The 22,025-nt window shown below is 42.0% G+C and overlaps 1 protein-coding gene across 5 annotated transcripts in view; it reads right to left on the bottom strand.

The window, feature by feature from the left end:
- The window catches only part of ARHGEF3 (Rho guanine nucleotide exchange factor 3), a 311,727-nt gene that overhangs the window by 263,065 nt on the left and 26,637 nt on the right, over positions 1-22,025 (bottom strand). Inside the window, exon 1 of one of the 5 annotated variants that reach the window (XM_084634600.1) lies at positions 6,623-6,726. The exons of 3 other annotated variants lie outside the window; for them this stretch is intronic. In XM_084634600.1, the coding sequence (XP_084490726.1) occupies positions 6,623-6,624 (2 nt within the window). In that variant the 5' untranslated portion in view covers positions 6,625-6,726. Of the gene's footprint in view, positions 1-6,521; positions 6,566-6,622; positions 6,727-22,025 lie in introns of those variants that run through there. One more of the 5 variants, XM_084634599.1, reaches the window with a different exon arrangement.

Raw genomic sequence — 22,025 nt, 5'->3', positions numbered from 1 at the left:
GGTGTATTGTAATTTAAGACAGAGGCAGCCAGACAAAGAAAAGAGAATTCAAGTTTTCTAATTAAGTGCTAGCAGCATGATTTTCAGAAGTGCTAAAGCACATACAAATCCCATTGAGATATAGATGCTCAGTGTCTTTCAAATAAGGTCCTGGGTATCTAAAGCTGCCACACTGGGGGGAAAATGTGCACCTTATAATTTAATTTCTTGGCCAGAAAGAGTAGTGTAATACTTATTTTATTGATCAGACCCACAGTGATAATCTAATTCAATTTTCTGGAAATAGAGAAAGCTAACTTATTTGTTTTAAATTACAAAAACAAAATAAAAGGAAACTCAACACCGGGAATACTGCCTTGCTGTTTGTGACCAATTAAGCAAAAATGACAAAGATGGCATTTATATATATATATTTTTAAACTTGACTTTTAACAAGTGTGTTTCTCAGGTTTTGTTAATGTACATCTTCCCTCTCTTTTTCTTCAGTTTGGCAGTGACCACAACAAGACCATTTTATAGAAAATCATCAGGAATATTCCCAGATTTTCAGAAACAGACCTTTTAATAAAAGGTGATATACATGTGAGAGATGTAATGAATGGATCTTTATTTCTTGGTCTCAGTTACTCAATACAGGTAAGCATTCTAAAAAATTAATATCCCACTCATATGGCAGGAATCATAATCCATTGATTTACAGATCTCTGTAGTTTTTAATATTCGACCTATTACACTGATATCTAAGTGCAAATCTTGGAGCAAGATTATGCTTCTAGTACTCTTAAATGGAAAATTAATAGAATCTTAAGTGATTGGATCTCTTGATCCAATCCAGGATTAAATCACCCATAAAGGATGGTTACCTTTCGTAACTGTTGTTCTTCGAGATGTGCTGCTCATGTCCATTCTGTTGTAGTTGTGTGTGCTTGCCACATGCACCAGTGCCCAAAGTTTTTCCGTCAGTGGTATCCATAAGGGACTGGCTCTGGTGCCCCTCTGGAGCGGCACATGTATGTGCCGGTATAAGGGGTGCTGTCGGCTCCCCCCTCCCTCAGTTCCTTCTTGCCTGAACTCCGACAGAGTCATGTCATGGAATGGACATGAGGAACCCATCTCGAAGAACAACAGTTATGAAAGGTAACCATCTTTTCTCTTTGAGTGCTTGTTCATGCCCATTCCATTGTAGGTGACTCCCAAGCAATACCATCGGAGGCAGATAGGAGTTCATGGACATGTTGATTGCAACACAGCTCTGCCAAACCCAGCATCATCTCTGGCTTGCTGGGTGATGAAGTAATGCATCGTGAACGTGTGTACTGAAGACCACGTCGCAGCCCTGCAGATGTCCTGGATAGGGATATGTGCAAGGAAGGCAGCCAAAGACGCCTGAGCCCCTAGTCGAATGAGCCTTCACTATTGGTGGGGGCACAGCTCGCGCCAACTGGTAATAAGTACGGATGCAGGTGGTGATCCAATTTGAAATCCTCTGAGAGGACACGGGAAGGCCCCTCATCCTGTCCACTACTGTGATAAAGAGTTGGGGTCGATCTGTGGAAGGGCTTAGTGCGCTCCAGCTAGAAAACCAGGGTGTTCCTGACATTTAGAGTGTGCAGCTGCCTCTCCTCATAGGTCATGAGAGGCTTTGGACAGAACACCAGGAGGAAGATATCCTGGTTGACATGGAAGTGCAACACCACCTTTGTCAGGAAGGCCGGATGGGGCCGCAACTGGACCTTGTCCTTGTAGAATACAGTAACTTCTCACTTAGCATTGTAGTTATGTTCCTGAAAAATGCTACTTTCAGCAAAATGTTGTTAAGCTAATCCAATTTCCCCATAAGAATTAATGTAAATAGGGAGGTTAGGTTTCAGGGAATTTTTTTTTGCCAGACAAAAGATATATAGATACACACACACACACACACACCATATAAGTTTTAAACAAACAATTTAATACTGTACACAGCAATGATGATTGTGAAGTGTGGTTGAGGTGGCGAAGTCAGAGTGTGGGATATTTTCCAGGGAATGCCTTACTGCTGAATGATGAACGAGCACTCGGCTGAGTCCTCAAGGGTTAACATGTTGTTAATGTAGCCTCACACTGTACAAGGCAGCACGAATGGAGGGAGGGGAGACAGCATGGCAGACAGAGAGAGACACACACACACCGTGTGTGTGTGGGTGAGAGAGAGAGATGCGCATTGCCCCTTTAAGTACGCCGACCTCACTCTAAGTACACCTCCTTTTTAAGTAGATCAGTGAGTTCAGACAGCAGCTGCTGCCAGCAAGCTCCCTCCGTTCTGAGCCCTATCTTGTCCCCCCGCCCCCTTCGCTCTATGGAGATGGGGTACAGGAGCGGGTGGAGGGGGACACCCTGACATTAGCCCCACTCTCCCATCCTCTGCAAAGGAAGCAGGAGGCTCCTGGGAGCAGCTCCAAGGCAGAGGGCAGGAGCAGCACACAGCACTGGGGTGAGAGACAGCTGAACTGCCCAGCAATTGATAGCCTGCTGGGCGGCTGCTGCACATGGAACTTAGGGGAGCAGGAAGCTGATAGGGGGGCTGCCAGTCCACACAGGTTCCAAGCCCCCACCAGCTAGCTCCAATGGGCTGCTCTTCCTGCAAGCAGTGGACAAAGCAGGCAGCTGCCAAACGACATTATAAGGGAGCATTGCGCAACTTTAAATGAGCATATTCTCGAATTGATCAGCAACGTAACAATGGAACAACATTAACCAGGATGACTTTAAGTGAGGAGTTCCTGCACCATGTACGGGGGCTCAGAAGTGAGGGCTTTAATCTGAGAGACATGTCTTGCCGAGGTAATAGCTACAAAGAATGCAACCTTCCACGACAAGTGGGAAAGGGAACAAGAAGCCATAGGCTGAAAGGGTGGACCTATGAGTCTGGAGAGGACCAGGTTGAGGTCCCATTGGGGAACCAGTCCCAGACCAGTGGAAAGAGTCTTTCAAGGCCTTCCAGGAACCTGATCGACACCTCATGCGAGAACACCGATCTACCCTGGATGCAAGGATGGAAGGATGATATGGCTGCCAAGTGCACCTTGATTGAAGAGGAGGCAAGACCTTGGTGCTTTAAGTGAAACAGGTAATCCAGGATGGACTGCAGAGATGACTGGGCTGGAGAGATATTCCGCTCCGACGCCCAGAAGAAGAAATGCTTCCACTTTGCCAGGTAAGTTGCTCTTCACCCTTAGATTCAGAGAGATTATGCAAAGTGCAGCACATGGCTATGACCATGGGAATAGTCTCCTCATTAAGGTCTAACTTGCCATAAAGGCAACGCCAGCACACCTTTAATCTGCCAAAGGCACATTCAACTGTCATCTGGCACTTACTCAGCCTGTTGTTGAAATGCTCCTTACTGCTGTCCAGGTGTCCCATGTAAGGTTTCATGAGCCAGGGCTGTAAGGGGTAAGCCAGGTCTCCCAGGATCACTATGGGCATTTCCACATCCCCCACTGTAATCTTGTGGTCTGGAAAGAAAGTCCCCGCTTGCAACTTTCTATTCAGGCCAGCGTTCCTGAAGATGCATGCATCATGCACCTTTCCAGATCACCCTGCGTTGTTGTCTGTGAAACGCCCACGGTGATCAACAAGCACCTGCAACACCATGGAGAAGTACCCCTTCCTATTGATGTACTCCATTGCAAGGTGGTCTGGTGCTAAAATTGGAATGTGTGTGCCATCTATCGCTCCTCCACAGTTAGGGAAATCCATCTCTGCAAAGCCGTCCACTATTTCACGCACATTTCCCAGAGTCACGGTCCTTTGTAGCAGGATGTGATTTATTGCCCTGCACGCTTGCATTAATGCAGCCCCAATGGTCGACTTTCCCACTCCTAATTGATTTGCAACCGACCAGTAGCAGTCTGGAGTTGCCAGCTTCCAGACAGCGATTGCCATATGCTTCTCTACCGAGAGGGTTGCTCTCATTCTGGTGTTCTTGTGCCACAGGTCTGGGGCCAGCTCAGCACACAGTTCCAGGAAGGTGGCTTTATGCATCCAAAAGTTCTTTAGCCACTGCTCTTCATCCCACACCTGCACGACAATGCAATCCCACCATTCAATGCTGGTTTCTCTAGCCCAAAAGCGACAGTCTACCCTACGCAGCTGCTCTGTGAATGCCAAAAGCAATGTAAAGTTGCTGCTATCCATATCATGCAGAATGTCGGGCACCTGCGAGTCTTCCTCTGTCAGTAATTTCACGATTAACTGCACTGCCGTGCGCGATGTCCTCATGATACTTAAAAGTGCAGGATCCATCCCTTCTCACGACAGATGCTGGGGTGCACAGCAAAGAATGGCCATTGAAAAAATGGAGCGAAATGGAGGGCTGGGAAGCCAATGGAGGGCTGGAACACAAAGCAATGCATGTCAGGACATTTAGCACAGTCCCAAGATGTGCCGCAATCTGCTCCGCCTTCCCACAACACCTAGCAACAGAAGGTGTTGCCATGCACTGTGGGATACATACCCACAGTGCATTACTCACACCGTCGATGGTGCCCCCAGTGTGGACGTGATCTGTGGGCTAGTGTGGGCTAATGTGGGCTAGTGTGAACAAGCTTTTCAGATTTTTATTAAGTCGACTTTTGGGTGTCGATATAAGTGTAGTCGACAAAACTTGACGGTGTAGACAAAGCCTTAATCTCTTTGCTCCTTGGCCTCTAGTGGGGCAAGATTTCTAGCCATAGGCAAGGGATCCGCAGTGCTTAGCCTGGGTTAGTCCTAAAGGATATATAAAGTTTAAAAAAGAAATAGAAGCTTAAGAATGGAACTCATCTGTATGTTTATCTGTTTACCTGCTTTAACCTTGAAAATAATTCTCTTATTTCCTTTTTCTTGTTTATAAATCTTTAGACAGTTTATTATAAGATTGACTACAAGTGTTGTGTCTTTTCTGTGAGATCTAAGGTGCAATTGACTGGTCCTTTGGGGCTGATAGTAACCTGAATATTGCTGTGCTCTTTGGTGTCAGGGACCACCTATCACAAAGGTATGCTTACCTGGGTGGCAAGATAGCTCAGAGTACCTAAGTATCCAAAAGGGCTGTTTTGACTCCATGTTAAGGCTGTTACAGTGCTTGAGGAGTTTACACTTGGTAAATGGTTGGTGAAATCTAAGCACATAGTTAACAACCATTTTGGGGTTTGTGCCCTGCTTTTAACAGTCTGCCCTGAGGTTGGTACTGACACTCTTGAGCCACTGCAGGACAGCTTGACAGACCCTTTTTACATTAAAAGCCATGGGAAGGTACTTTTTGCTCGGAAACCTCCCCCTCCATGGAGGTGATGATGGGGCTACCTCATAAGAGGGTGATCACCCTTAATGCTTGAAGGAACTACAAGGAGGTCAGAAACTCTGTGCTCCCACAGTACCTGTTCCCTCTGACTCCCACCCACAGTATGTCCCAGGACCCAAGGAGGTATACATTAGAATGTTAATGCAGCCTGGAACTACAGTCAGTTAATCCCTTCCCAGATAATCAGTATTTAAAATCTGAAACCAAAAAGGCATAACTTCAAAGAGTCGACAATTTCAATTAATCAAATGGATCATGAGGCCACACAAACTACAAATGGAGGCTAATTCTCCCGTTTTGTACAACTCTTACTAGCATTAACTGGGACTTATGCAGATTCAGCAATGTGAAATAAGCTCCTCCTGGTCCAATCCTGCAAATACTTTATCACAGCACAATCACAGTACCCTCTGGCCCCAATCCTACAAGCTTGCACAATTTACTTTATACATGTAAAATGCTGAATTGGGAGAGTTATCTGCACAAGGGCTAGGAAAATCTTCATGTTAAAAAAGGGATTTAAAAAGGGAAAGCATCATGTTAAAAACCTAACTTTCAAAAAGGAAAAATTTCCTCACTTTTAATATAACCATGTTAGTTTACAAATACTAGATTTTTTTTTAAACTCCTTATGTTAGGTGAGCTTGGGCAACAACAACAAAACTCAGACTGATTAGTTTCACTTTTTTTTCTGTTGCAAACACTGTAGAGGAATATTTGTTTTTAAAAAATAATGGCAGTTATTTCTACAGGATTTTGTGTTTTGTAAAAGTCAGATACATTGTACGTAAGTTCAATTTGCAGCCAAAATGTACTTTATAGTGTCTCCCTTTAAATCATGTTTCCAAACCGGAGTATCAAGCCAAAAGAAGCAGAAACACTCATTTTCGATCTCTGGTCGGTCTTTCCCACTCACTCGCATACCATTCCTCCTTTTGTTATGGTTATAAAGTTTTAAATTAGTTTAACATGTACAGTTCTATATGACACATTTCTAATATTAGACATTTTAAAAATCTAGAGCTTTTACTGACTAGATTTATACAGATATTTATTAGTGTTGAACAGAAGTCACACAAAAAAACTGCTGCCAAGAGTAGTAAAAGAACTCTCTGAATTAAACTCATAAGTAACAACCAAGTCCCCATATCGGAACATTTGTGACCCTGGAGCCAAAAATTGCTGCCAGCCTTACCAATAAATCACGTCAGCCCAAATCAGCATTGACTGATACTTGTTGCCATCTGACTGAGACTGCTTATATATTCAGGTTCAGTTTATCCTTATCCTACTTACATGCAGTTGAAAGGTAACCATGTACAGGGAGTTTTTCTTTATCGTGCTCCAACTTCCCTCACCAGAGAGAAATATAAATCAAAACCAGTCATTTCCTCCTTAACTTTCATTTCCATATACTGCATTGTATAACTGTATCCAGAGAGTGTGTGTGTTTTGTTTTCCTTGTAAACACATCCAACAGCTCCTTCTGTGGTCAGGTAAGCAATTGAAACAGATTAACACTGAATCTATGCCTACAAAATGAGTACTTTGCAGTGTAGGAATGCTGGTATAGGATACCAGCAAAGCACTCCTAGTATGCTGTATCACAATTGTACTAGCAAAGCTGTGATTTGTGCTAGTATAATAAAGCCACCCACTGATGAACGAAAAACTCAGCTGGTAAAAGCTCAGAAACAATCCTAGGGAATGAAGGAGAGAAAAGGAGACAGGAAACACATGATTGCAGGAGGACAGAAGCAGGGTAAGGAGACAGGAAACATACGGTTGCTGGAGGACAGAAGCAGGATAAGGAGACAGGAAACTCAAGGTTTCTGCTGATGGGTCACAAAGGGTTTTTTTTAAAAAAAAGTTTTAAAACCCCCAACAGATCAGGTTTCGCTCTCTGTCTCTCTTTCACACACACACACTCTGTCTAAATCAAACTACATCAGTTCCAAGTTAGTTTAGTTGGGAGAAAGAGATTATATTATGCTGCACACCTTTACACTTCAAGTGACTTACAGTTCTTTCCTTCCCTAATACAGCTAGAAAGTTGGACCCTGTCCTTAAGGTGTCAAACTGTGAACGTACACACTGTATAAAACACAGCAGTGGCTGAGTCAACACAACACAGGATTTAAGTATATTTTAAATCTGTAAGATTGGAAAGGCAGAGGGCTCTTTTTTACTTTATTCTTATTAATCCCCTCTCTCATCCCATGTTCTATATGTAACAGGACAAGTGAATTGGCCATTCAGCATTCTTGAGAATGAACTTCCAAAATGAACAACTACAGCAACATCTGAACAGGGCTTATCCAATGTCAAATTTGAGGGCACACAGTAAGCATTTGGCACATGGAACCTCTTTGTATTGACTTTTCAAGGGGGCAGTGCAAGTCTTAGCACTGAATAAGTACTTTTATTAATGGAAAATTACAATAAAAGTAACTTTTATTCAGCTAGGGAGAGGGAATCTCCATCAATTCATACTACAAGTGAACTTTGTGTTTCTCTGAAAGTAAAGCCAAAAGATGGCTAAGCTGATCTTCCTGATGCCGCTTCTGATACCATCTCAAAACTGCATCTATCTCCAAGGGGAAGTCTGAGGCCTTTTAGGCCACAACCTGGGTGGCAGAACTTGCTCTGTTCCCGCTGCAAGAAAACCCTTCTGGATCTATGAAAATAGGAAACACCAGGTTTTCCTGCTAGCTCCTCCAAGGAGATCAGATTGGAGAGGGGGGAAGAATAATGAATAATAAAGAATAACCAGCCCACTATGGTATCCTTCTGAATTCTTTAGGTGGGGATAGGAAGTTGTAGACCACCCCAGCAAAGGACCCCTAAGTTGAGGGGGGAAAGAATAGTGGATTATAAAATTATATGGTTTTGTTACCATACCAGCAAATTTTGCAAGGGTCATTTGAAGTTCATTTGGAGTTTTCAGGAGTGCATGAACTTGCAATAGAGTTCAACATCCAGGTGCAATTTTAGTTCACTGTCACTAAAAGTGGCAGTGGGTTTCACACATCCCTAATTATTAATTACAGAGTTAATACACTGAGAAACTATTTATGATCCGTACTGAATACTCATTTTAAGTTATTTTTCCTTGCCAGGAGGTGGCCTTGTTGTACGGTAAATGCTGAAGGTGAGCAGTTTGTTTTGCTTTTAAGAAAGAAACACCTACAATCCCATGACTGCTGGCTGATGTCAGGTTATATCAAAACTAAAAGCTATATTCACTTATTTGCCTTCTCCAGTCTCATAGTTTACATTAGTTTAATAACTGAGATAGGTGATTTACAATTGTGTTCCCAAAAGGAGCTTTGATGAGAATATTTATGATAGCAGATTACTCTCTGTTTAATTCAAATTTGTCCTTGAAAACAGTCAGTATACTTATTGCTATCAGGAACTTGAGCATAATCCTTGAAACAGAATAAGAGACATTATGCTATTAAATGCATATTGAGCCAAATTAAATAAATGGAATTGCCTTGTGGGATCAGATCAGTGATTCATGTAGTCTACTACCCTGTCTGACAGTGGCCAAAGCCTGGCACTTCAGAAGGATGTGTAAGAAGTCCAAGGCTGAAACAGCTTGCCTATCAGGGATATTTGTTCCCAAACATGCACCCCTGTCAGCACTAGCAGCAGGTTTGGATAATTTTTGGTGGTGCCCAGAATGGCCCAAGTCACGCCTCCCCTCTCTCCGCCACCTGCCTAAGGCTCTGGGAGGGAGTTTGGGTGCTGGGTGCGGGCGTTGGGGTGCAGGAGGGGGTCAGGGTGTAGGCACTTACCTCGGGTGGCACCGGCTCCCGAAACACCCCTCTGGCAGCAGCTCAGCACAAGGGGTGGGGGCAGCGCAGGGAGACCACCCCCACCCCCCACCGCCCCCACACCCATGGGCTGCAGAGATGTGCCGGCTGCTTCCGGGACTGGCGTGGAGCTGGCGGGCAGGAAGTCAGCTTAGTCCCGCTGAGCTGCTGGTGGTGGCGGTGGCAGTCAGGGGCCTCCAGCCCGGGCCCTTTTAAATCACTCAAGGGTGGCAGGCGGGACCAGGAGACACTCCAGGGGAGGCACGCGGGGCTGGAGGAGAGGCCCGGCCCCGAGCATTGGAGGAGCCAGGCTCCTGGGCCCAGAATATTCCTGGAGCCTGGCCACCATGGGCCCATACAACTCACGGGCCCATACAACTCACTGCCCCTGCCTATCAGTTATGTATCTAAAGTGCTTATACAGCACGTTACCATGCTGTGCAAGTACCTCACAAAATTCAGAAGTACACATATTTCTGTCTCTCTTCACTGATGATAGCATAGCCTAGACTGTGCATTTGTTATCATGGAGCAACTAAATCAAAGAAGTGGGTTTTGCATATGACTGTGAAGGCAGAGAGATTTGAGGGCATCCTGAAGCAGGAGTACTGTTAGCTCCCTAGAAGTGTGGGAGGTCCACCAGCACCCAGACATGGCCCTGCCCATCCCCTCCCCTAACATCCCACCCCCGCTTGCTCCTCTTCACCCCCTCCCTCCGTCGCTCACCCTTAACGCAGGTAAAAGGTGATAGGGCTATGGCCCCCTGACCCACCTCCCCCATACATTCTGGTGCCCCTGCCCTGAATTCTTCTTGGAGATGTTTTCTTCAAAGTCATTAATAAAAATGTTAAATAGCACAGGGCCAAGACCCAATCTCTGCAGAACCCCACTAGAAACACATCTATTTGATGATGATTCTCCATTTACAATTACATTTTGAGACCTATCAATTAGCCTGCTTTTAATCTACTTGATGTGTACCATGTTAATTTTATATCTTTCTAGAGGGTTTTTGTTTTTTTAAATCAAAATGTCATGTGTTACTAAGTCAAATGCCTTACAGAAGTCTAAATATATTACATTAATACTTTTACCTTTATCAACCAAACTTGTAATCCCATAAAAAAATCAAGTTAGTTTGACAGGATCGATTTTCCATAACCCCATTCTGATTGGCATTAATTGTTATCCTCCTTTACATTAATTATGAATCAAGTCACATATTAGCTTCTCTATTATACTTCCAGGTATTGATGTCAGACTGCCAGGCCTATAATTACCTGGGTCATTCCATTTACCCTTTAAAAATAATGGCACATTAGCTTTCTTCCAGTTGTCTGGAATGAGCACAGTGTTCCAACACTTATTAAAAAGCAACAGTAATGGTCCAGCAAGCTTCTCCATTAGCTCTTTTAAAACTCTTGGATGCAGGTTACCAAAACCTGCTGATTTTAAAATGTCTGATTTTAGTACCGGCTGTTTAGCATTCTCTTCAGATACTAGTGGAATGGAAAGAGTGTTATAATAGGATAGGACTACATCATCTGTTTGTTCCCCCAAATAGAGAACAGAAATATTTATTGAACACTTTTCTGCATTATTATTGATAATTCTACCATTTCCATCTAGTAATGGACCAACACCATTGTTAGGATTCTTTTTGTCCCTAATATATTTAAAATCCTTCTTATTTTCCTTAACTATGCTGGTCATTGAGTCTCCTGTGTCCTTTTGCTTCCCTTATCAATTTTCTTCAATTCCTAGCTTCTGATTTATATTCATTACGATCCGCTTCCCCTTTCTTTACATTGATAAGTTTCATTGGAACAAAATGGATCTAACTGGCAGAAAGGTTACTGACCCACTAATCTGGATGTTATGATCACACTGGGTGTGGAAGAGATGAGGGGGTCAGACTCTGGGAGGAAGTCTGGGTGCAGGGTGTGAGCTCTGGGATGGGGCAGTGGGTTGGGGTGCAGGAGGGGGTGATGGCCCAGGTTACCTCAGGCAATCCCATGGAAATTTCAGAAGACAGAGGACCAAAACTTTGAATTTTGCCTGCAATTCATGGGAAACCAGTTAACACAGTAGAGGATGGGGAGAACGTGTTCCCTGCAGCCTGTGTTGCTGAGCAGATGGATGTTGGTGTTCTAAATCAAATGGAGCTTTAAAAAGGTGCTGACTTGATTCCTACATACAGAGTATTACAATAAATCAATGATGGAGGCCATACATATATAGATCACAGAAACCAAGTCCAAATCAAAAAGGAAGGGGTAGGTTTTTCCATCCATGGATGAAAGAGGACTTTTCTTTTCCAGCCATGACTGGGTATTCAGAAGCAGAAAGAAGTTCAGGTGAACAATAAGGCTGTGGGGGCAGACTTGGAGGCCGTCTTGTGGGGGCAGATGTCACCAGATGAAGGTGATGTTATGGCAGTGATAAGATCTTCATATGACCAAAAGGAGATCCTCTTTTAGTGCCATTATAGTCATCTCTGCTTCATATCCCTGCCTGAAGTCTGACTGATAAGGGTCCAAGATATTGTTAGAGTCTAGGCTGATCTGGAGGAGACCTTTGGCAACTAGCTTGCTGAGGAATGAGAGGTTCAATACTGGTCTGAAGTTGAAAAGAGAAGTTGTATCAAATAAGAGTTTCTTAACTGTTGGACAGACTACAGCATGTTGATACATTTCCTTCCTTAAATAAGTGAGACAAAGTTCCTCCTCTGCCTTGGAGGGTCCTGAGCTTATTGGCAGATTTGCTCGCCTCAGAGGTTCATGGCAGCCCTCAGTTTGGGCCACTTTCATGGCTCAAAGCTGCTGGTCACTCAGCTAACCTCATCACTGGCCAGCATGGGGAAAAGGAAGAACAACAACCTCCACACTCTCTGCTGATCCACCAAGTGGGTCGGGGAACAGACCAGAGACCTTCCCCTCTGGTGGAACCCACAGTCCAGGTCAACACCTCCTGTGTCTGATCAGGAGTTGGGAGGTTTGGGGGGGAACCCAGGCCCCCCCTTTACTCCAGATTCCAGCCCAGGGCCCTGTGGATTGCAGCTGTCTAGAGTGTCTCCTGTAAGAGTTGCGTGACAGCTACAACTCCCTGAGCTACTTCCTGATGGCCTCCTCGCAACACCTTCTTTATCCTCACCACAGGACCTTCCTCCTGGTGTCTGATATCACTTCTACTCCTCAGTCCTCCAGCAGTACACCTTACAACTATCAGCTCCTAGTGCCTCTTGCTCCCAGCTCCTCACACACATGCCTTACTGACTGAAGTGAGGTCCTTTTTAAACCAGGTGCCCTGATTAGCCTGAATTGATTCTAGCAGCTTCCCAATTAGCTCCAGGTGTCATAATTAGCCTGCCTGCCTTAATTGGTTCTAGCAAGTTCCTGAGTGTTCTGGAATAATCTCTGTTATTTTACCTAGGGAAAAGGGACCTGCTTAATCTGAGACTAACATATCTGCCTTCGACCACTCTCTTGCAGCCATCTGGCCTGACCCTGTCACATAAGATTTTAATTATCTCAGAGGTAGCACCAGACACCCTCAACTCTTTCAGTAGACATGAATGGTGTGGATCAGTCACAGGTGGAGAATCAGCTCACCTGTGTTGCTTCTAGGATTTCCTGTTGTATGAAAATTTTAAAAAACAGATGATACAGAGTTGTCATACCCATACCAGATGTATAGTTCCTGGTGTCTTGGGATTTTTTTAATGGAGAAAGATATGAAAGACAGTAACAAACATATTTCTAAAACTCTCTAAAATGTTTTTCAAATAGTAGTTTTCCTGTAAAATGTGTGCAAGGTACAAAATTATAATGATGTATTATAAAGGTTTTATTGGCCCTTATTTGGGGTGATCTCTGTAACTCACAAGTGCCTATGTCACTAGTGACTAATGCCATCATCTCAAACGGATGCCAATAAAGCCTTTATACCACAATACACAACCAGATTTTCTCTCTGTATTCAAAACACTTCACTATTTAACAATCAGTTATCACAACATTTCTGATTCAGTTTAGCTGGGGCCAGATTTTCACTAACCAATTTTACTTGCTGTTCAGAGCTAAACATTTTTGTACAGAAAATGTAAGTTAAGGAAATCAAGTCAACTTAAAAATCAAGTTACACCAGCCTTTTGACAGCACTTTGCAAACAGTCAGTTTAACTGTTTTGTCTGTATAGCATTCCTATTTCTGCAAGCTTTTCAGAAAGCAACAGGGGAGGGGAAAATTCATTAAGAGATGCTTCTACATGTCACTATGATAAATTGAAGTGCAGTAGAATCAGTGAAGAAGACCTCCCATCAACATAGTGCTGTCTACACCGGGGGGTTAGGTTGTATAACTGCTTTGCTCTGGGGTACAAATTTTTCACACCCCCAAGCAACGTAGTTATAGCAATGTATGTAGATCTGGCCCAAGGCTTTCAGCTCTGAAGTTTCCCATTGTCAGCCAAGATGGCAGCCATCACATACAGTCTTAGGTGACCATTTTCAGAGCAATCCTTACATTTCCATGAAAAATACCTTCTCAAGTTTTCCTCAGTTTGCCAAGTCAGTAAGATGGGAAGAGGAGACATTTTTAATGATCTGTAGTACTTGGATTGTTAAAATCCTTTTTCTGTATCAAAGCAGCAGACCATTGTAACTTTTCAACATTTCTCTTAACACTTCAGACATTGCAATGCATTTGGTCCTCTCTCCCTAATCTTTGTGAGAGCATTCCACTTACTTGGTATGTCAGAGTGATGAAAAACATAATCGCCATGCCTGTGCATTTATAAACAAAATACCACTCAGGGCTGTTTAAAAGTGGTGTCAGTTTTTACCTGCAGAGAGCTTGCCATAATAAACTGAAACCACTGATGAATTTCACAAATATTTGCTTTGTCTCCCTAGGTTACTCATCTGTATAAGAAGAAAACAAAAGCATATAAGTGAGAGAAAGTAGTAGTACATTATACCGTCATAATTAAACTTATAAAAAATGCTACAAGAGATCTAATGCAAATGCATATGAGTCGAAATATAACTAAGGAAACAAATTCTGGTCTCAAGCACAGACTTAGAGAACAGAGTATTGTGCAGCAGTCTAGGGAAAGAAATACCTGTCCCCCAGCCTGGACAGGAATAAAGCACCTGCAAAAACAGGCAGCTAATACGGTCTATGACAGCAACAGAGGCTATAGTTCCCTATGCTGAGTTTGGGGCCCAAGGATCCATGCTGTATATAGACCTACTCATATGACCACTCAGTCATCCCTGCCCATGTTCTCACACACTTTCACCTCTTCCTCAAGCACCCAATCAAAGCACAGGAGGAGGATTGTGGAGTTTCCCAACACAGGCTTTCAGCAGCTTGTCTCCCCTAGCCCCCTTCCAGTGGAAATATTCTGGGTACAGAATTCAGCATTTCTGCTACATTTCAGACCAAGCATGCCGACTGGTGTGGTAACACAGGATTAGGCTCCGTGTGTCAAACAATTTTATTTCTTTCTTTGGGAACCAGTCAGGATTCACATCCACAGTCAGTAAATGCAAGCTGTACAAAGTTTTCTAAAACAGGAGGATGAAACATATGTTTAAACTTATTTGCCTCTGGGAGCTCTTTTCCTGTTACAAAGCCCATTTTGTCCATGTGAGACCCTAAGGTCAGCAGCTGGATTGCCCTCATATTAACCATTTGAGCATAGTCTCCTTTCTTGATGTGTGCTGCAGAAAATGATACATGAGTTATCTGCTCCAGGCTCTGTGTCTGCTCTACTGGATCTTTATCCATTTCCTGATTAGCTTTCTGGATTTTAGTCCCAATACAGCTGTTTGCATTGTAATAACTCTTACAATACAGCTGCTCCTTTTATGGGCACAGAAGTGCATTGAACAAGACATGAACAAGTTAGGTGACAGGGATGTGGGCTTGGGATTTTTTTGTTTTATTTTTAGTGTTCTTTCTAAGTAGGCACATTTCCATCTTGTCTTATTAAAATATTGTCCATTTACTACAGTTATCCTAGCATTTTGTGTGCATTTTCTTTGTCTTCTCCAAACACTTCCCTGCCTTTGCAATGAAACATAGCTGGAAATCAGCTAATTCAAGGACTTTTGTATGAAAAAAAAAAAAGACTCCATATAAATCATCAAGAAGATTGAATCTGCGAATTATGGTTTTATCATCCCTTGTGCAGACATTCTGACTATATATCCTTCAATCACTATGTATCTTTTGTGCATCTGCAGTAAAACTGCACTTAAGTAGTTTTCTTCAAAAAGTGAGCCATACTAACAAAAAGCTGATAAAAGCAAATTATGGAAGAAGTGTCATTAGGCATGTTTATGTTTCACAGTTTTCTAATCATGGAATGCAGTTTTTTCTTCAACAGTTAGTAGCTGGTAAAGGTTGCAACATTAGTACAATGACTTCAGCTCATTTTTAATTAAATGTAACATGTCATGAATCTGTACATCCTCCTCAAATCAAGCTAGAGTTCAGTCAATTTGTCATGGCTCATCCAAAGAGAAATATTCAATGTGGTGTGAAGGAATTTAGCACCACTAGTCGCATCATCATTAAAAGGAAACATGACTAAATCCCAATGCATTGTGCTAAGTATCTACTATGCTGTCTGAGTACCACTTCTTTGCTATGAAGCATATCCTCATCTGCCCTTCAGTTTTTATCTATTATGTACTTTCAACTGTCACTCACAGGTATTTTGAACCCACATATCTTTACACTACTACTTTCATTTTTTAAAAGGTAGAACCACAAAAGTAAAACAGTACATGAAAAACTTCCTTGTGCTTTAACTATTGTCACCACAATATTTATAAATTACTACTTGATTTTTGTTGTGTTTAAGATGTTTCCATATTTTGAAGTTAATATTAAAACAAAAAACACAAACAAAAAGAACCCCCTCTAGGCATTGTTATTAACACCCTCCTAAAGTTACAGCTAATCAATTAACTTAATTCAAGTGGGTGTAAAACACTACCATTCTGTTTTGGTAGTTGGGCTCCAGAGACTGCTTAATGCCAACTGGCAGAGGGCATAAGGGTGTATAGGGATTTACAGGGATCCCGTGTCTGATGTCTACATAATAATGCACCAAAGGATGGCATGTGAGATCTCTACAAACAGGCAGACATACTGGCCATCTTAGTCACTGTGAAATGTATGTACAGGTAATTTCTTAAATATAATATATTTATACTGGAAATTATGTTCTTAAAGACCTTGAAGTTAAAAGCAGGTCACCAGGAGGTGACCAGCCTCAGACAGACTGTGTTCAGGCAGGGGATAGGAGACGCTTATCTCTCTTTGTCTGGTCAGGTGTGTATTATGTATCTCAGAAGATAAGCCCATCTGCAAGCAGAGCCAGATGCTGATTAAAAGACTGCAAGGTCAACAAGAAAAGGAGGCCACATGGAAGATCAATCAGCAGGAAGTGTCCTGTTTATTAATAACAATCAAAGGACTGTTGAGAGATATATATCTGGATTTTAAAGAGACGGAGGGGGATCTTTCCAGTGAGGAGGCAAAAGGACAGTGTGAACAGAAGATCACAGCCAAGCCTGGCTGTCATATGCTGGAAGAATTTTGGGTAAGCTTTTGTTCTATATGACATGACAATACTAGTTATGTAAATTAAGGCTCTAGATAGCATGTTATGATTTTAGTTTCTATGTAACCATTTGTTTCCATTAATTCTACTTGCTTCTTCTCAAATGTCTGTTCTTTCTTAAATAAACTTCTTCTCGCTTTTACTATAAACATATCTAAGTGCTGTGTATTGAGCAGAGTGGTTATCCTAAGGTGTAACTGGTAAGCTGCTCTGTACTATTCCTTTGAAAGTAGCAGAGCTGTGAACTGCGTGAGTGTCCAGTGGAAGAGGGGCTGAGAACTCCAAAGGATAGCTTGGAGTGCTCAGGGGTTGAACCATACCTATCCTTTACCTGTAAATAGAAAGCAAGGCCTCCGGAGGGCTGGAAGGCAGTGCTTGTGTTGCCAGAGGCTGGTGGTAATTGGGAACTGACCCATAGCAGAGACATGACATCTAATTTGTTCTTCTGTAAATGACTACACAAGGAGTAGGACAACACAGCATCGGGCCCATTAAATGTATGAAGTACACTGTAAAAATTATGTATAATCCACATATACTTTGCAGTAAATTAAGTCCCTTTACAACCAGCACTTGCTGTTCTTATGCATCAAGAGCTTCCAGTAGCCCATGATTTTGAGATGGTAGAAAATCATCAAGCATAAACAAGCAATTAATGTCTGGGTGGACATCCAAACAGTTTAATAGTAGGTAGAGAAAAGCTTCTTTAACTTCAACCTATACCTATAGTAACTTTCTAGTAACTAGTTTTTCATTGTTGTTGGAATTGGATTGGATTTTCTACCAGCAATTTTGTGATTGAATTTTATACTCGTGGAAGCAAGGGACTCTGAATTGCTTCTAGCCCGTTACAGGGCAAAATGGTTCTCTTACCCAGGACCATGAGGTATGGGAGTAAGACTCCACATGGAGAAGCAAACAAAGGGGTTTTTTTCCTGCATATTCCTTTCTGACTGAGCATTTTTTGCCTACTTGAAATATGCACCCAAGAGCTCTACCATACATGGATCACATCTGCTGTAGAAGGAAAGTGAACAGGAACAAGTGCTGAATGTTGAGAGGTTGCAATGACAAAGCAAATGTGTTGGGGGAAATTGTAGTCCTTCTGGGGGCAGGAAGAGAATGCAGATGCTGAATAGGGAGATGGGAGATAAGTACCAGCCAATTACAGCTTGGAGAGAGCTGGGGAGCCAGTCAGACCCCACACAGCTGATGGCTGCAGTAAAGGGAGTGGAACTGATAGACATTCTTATTGAAATATTGATGGCCTGCTAGATACTAGAGAACAAGAATGAGGATTAAAGCAAGGTGCTGAGGCTAGAGAATAGCAGGGGAGGTGAGAGTAAGGGAGAGATCAGGAACTGGGAGGCTGTAGGTTTGTCTCAATGCTACTAATCACAATGGCAGGGTGAGGCTTTCCTATTTCAGCAGCTAGTACTCCCATACCATGCATATTATCCAAGCCTTTACATGAAAAGAGAACTTCATTAGTATTCCATAGATAACTTTTTGGACAGGGGTGGGTAGTGGTGGCCCTGCCACTGTTTCCTCCCAGCTACATCCCAAGGTCAGATCCAGGGTCAGCAGTGCGAAGAAGCAGACAGACAGTTACGTGCCTTTACAATAGGAGCAGCATGATGCAACAAGCAAGCTGTGCTCCTCTCCCCTTCACAAGCTCTCTGTTTATCAAAGTGTATGTTGCCCGCAGTATTTAACCCATAGTAAGAACTAGGCTGAAATTATATAAATCCATTGTAAACAGATTTAAGTATATCCACACACAGATTATTTACAAAATAGATTTAGTTAAATCCAACAGAAACTGATGCGAATTGTGTTTAGATCAGCTGGGGTGAAGAAGAGTTCCTATATTTCGTGCTGCTTTTTTTTCATTTGGAAACTGTTTTCTGCAAGATTGGGCTGATTGACAGGGAACTTGAGTTTACTCTGATGTTTGAATCTTCCCAACAGAAGAAAACAGACACTTAATTTTTGTAATCATAACTCCAAATTCTCAGAATGAAGCAAAAGTCACTAAAATTAAGGACCCGCAAATATTTCACAACTGCAGTTTCTTCTTGTGTCTCATATTAAAATTGACGGAAGTGTTGGCATTGATGGCACAGATCTTATTATCTGATGTTAATGGTATAAGGAAGCTCTGAATTTTGAAGACCAAATTATTATATTTATGAAAATCATGAACATATGTTTACTGTATTTAAAATGAGATAAGAGAGCCTCAGTCAGACCTGCCTTTCCCCGTCCAATTCATTGGCTCAACCAAATTCAATCAGAGTCTTGGCATCATTTACTGAAAAAAGCTGTTACATGAACCAGAAAACTTGTTTTTCTTGGAAGAAGTTTCCTCTCAGATTGAGCCAGCAGTCAAAATTATATAACTCAATGTCTCCACCCATTTAAAAAAAAAAAAAAAAAAGAGGAGTTAGCAGATTAACAACATTTTGTATGGTGCTGTATAGAACTAGTATTGAATGCACAATATTTTACAATGACAGATCAAAATGGTTATATCACAGTAAATGGTCCAATAGAAAACACTCCATAAAGTCCTGATCATTCAAATGAATCCCAGTACACTAAGTAAGGAAGTTAACCACCAAATGCAGGTTATGTTGATAGAGTTGATGTTACTTTTCCTTGGGTTATTAATCTTTTCTAAATCTAGGGTATCCCTTTAATATGAAATACATGGACAGAAAAATGAGAAGTAAATAAATGTACTAGCTCTCTTCATAGCTAAACAGTTAATTTATATTTTTAATATATATATAATATATAAAAATAATAAAATAAAAACCTCCAGCAGATAAATGACAGCAAGTTTTCCATCACAGCAAATTTCCTATGCCTATACCTTTGTGTGTCGTTGATTTTCCAGAGGTTTCCTCAATATTGTTACCATCAGTTCAGCTTGACTGGTAGGAGCTCTAGAGAAAGTAGGGCACCAGGTGACCACTTATTTTCTCGGACAACAAAGTGGTTAAACTGTTGGCAACTGCATGGATACCCAGCTATGTTAGAGCTCCCAACATTGCTATCACTGGCAGAGTGGAACTGATATTAGCAGTGGTGGGGAACTGTTAGCAAAATATCTGGTGTAGAAAAGATCATAATGAATCTCTCTGCTGGTGGATTGGAATAAAGTGTTTCCCTTACCCAGCCCCCCCGCTTCAAGTTTTCAATTGGCTAAAAATGGAATCATGTGATCAATTACTACTCTAAATTATTGGATAGAAAAAGACAAGGTTGCACCTTATAAACATGTTACATCCATGAGTAGTATGTATTATAGGTGGTTATAAGTCCGTCAACATAAGGGTGTGTGGGTGTGTGTATATATATTAGTTATAGTTATAAGCAACTACTGATCTGTTGTACTCAAAACAGTCTACAACAATTGATTAAAAAAAAATTTATCAAATCATTTACTAACACTTTATAAACTATAACTAGGGCCCCACCAAATTCATGGTCCATTTTGGTCAATTTCGTGGTCATAGGATTTTAAAAATCATCAATTTTAGGATTCCAGACATTTAAATCTGAAATTTCATGGTATTGTAATCGTAGGGATCCTGATACAAAAAGGAGTTGTATGTGGCAGGGTGCAAGGGTACTGTAAGGGGGGTTACGGTGCTGCTACCCTTACTTCTGCGCTGCTGCTGGCAGTGGTGCTGCCTTCAGAGCTGGGCAGCTGGAGAGCAGCAGCTGCTGGCTGAGAGCCCAGCTCTGAATGCAGAGCTGCCGCCAGGAGCAGCACAGAAGGGTGGCATGGTATGGTATTGACACCCCTTATTTCTGCGCTGCTGCTGACAGAGCCCCACCTTCAGAGCTCAGTGCCCAGCCAACAGCTGCCATTCTCCAGCCACCCAGCTCTGAAGGCAGTGCAGAAGGAAGGATGGCAATACCACAATCCCCCTAAAATAACCTTGCGACCACCCCCTGCAACTCCCTTTTGGGTCAGGACCCCCAATTTGAGAAATGCTGGTCTTCCCCAGGAAATCTGTATAGTAGAGGGTAAAAGCACACAAAAGACCAGATTTCACGATCTGTGACGCATTTTACATGGCCGCGAATTTGGTAGGGCCCCATTTATAAATTTAGTCATAGTGGTTTTTGTTTGTTTGTTTTTGCAGGGGGGAGGTTTGGACAAGTCTGCACTTTACTATGGTACAGATGCAATGTGCATTCACTGAACAAAACAGTCAACGTAACACACAGAAGATCAGCAAAATGATCTGTTACACCACTTGAGAAAACTTCAGAAGAGTATAATGTGATATGGACAGTCCTGACAAGCATTAGCTATATAAAATAATGTTCTTGATATTAAACATATCTACTCAGCCTCTTCTTGGTCACTATATCACATTTCAGTAACTGATCCATCTAGTGATATTTTACTAGTTTTGCTTTCGTTATCTAGGCATTATGTAAAATACATCTTTTTTAGAAAAAAAAAACATTATTTTCTGTAGTGATCCAGACTGAAATCATCAAATTATTCAGCCCTTTGGGGGGGGGAGGCAGAAACAAGGACTGACGCAATACTTAAACCCTTCATGTGTAGCATAAGTATGCCCTAAGTGGCAGATAAGATCTTCCTCAGCTCCTCTGCACTAAGGTGACTTTCACCCTAACCTGCATAATTAACACAGTTACACCATGCGTTTCATATTATACATTCCAAATATCGTTAACATCAGCACTCTGTAACAACTACACATTGCCATGCTGAAAAACAAAATCCTCTATAACCGAGCCAAATTGAGAACTGAAACAGAACAAACACTTTTTTGGAATCAGACTATCTATCTATATAAAAATCTTAAAGCTGTAATGAAACATTATACTGCTAGGACAAAGTAAAATGCAACATCTGACCATATATACTAATCCTCTGTCCCCACCCTGCCAAAAAAACCCTCAAGAGCTAAACAAAAAAAAACCAGCCACACACCCATACCAATTCTTCCCCTTTATCTTTAATCTCATCTCCAAGTTCCAAACAGGTTTCAGATAATAAAATAAAGAATTCAGCCACTCTGTTTTGTTCGTTACATTTAAGACATTGGATGTATCAATGAAGCAGTCAGCTTCTCAAATCAGAAGTGCAAAGTAAGCAGACACATAGCAGGCAAAGGGCAACTTCTAACAGCCGTTTGTTTTCTAAATTAAAAGATCACCAAACATAAAAGTTACAGTATGTAGTTTGA

This window comes from Lepidochelys olivacea (assembly GCF_965140295.1).
Source record: "Lepidochelys olivacea isolate rLepOli2 genome assembly, chromosome: 7".
Classification (NCBI taxonomy): Eukaryota; Metazoa; Chordata; order Testudines; family Cheloniidae; genus Lepidochelys; species Lepidochelys olivacea.
Note: the sequence above shows the minus strand (reverse complement) of the source record. Positions and strands in the feature narration are given on the sequence as shown.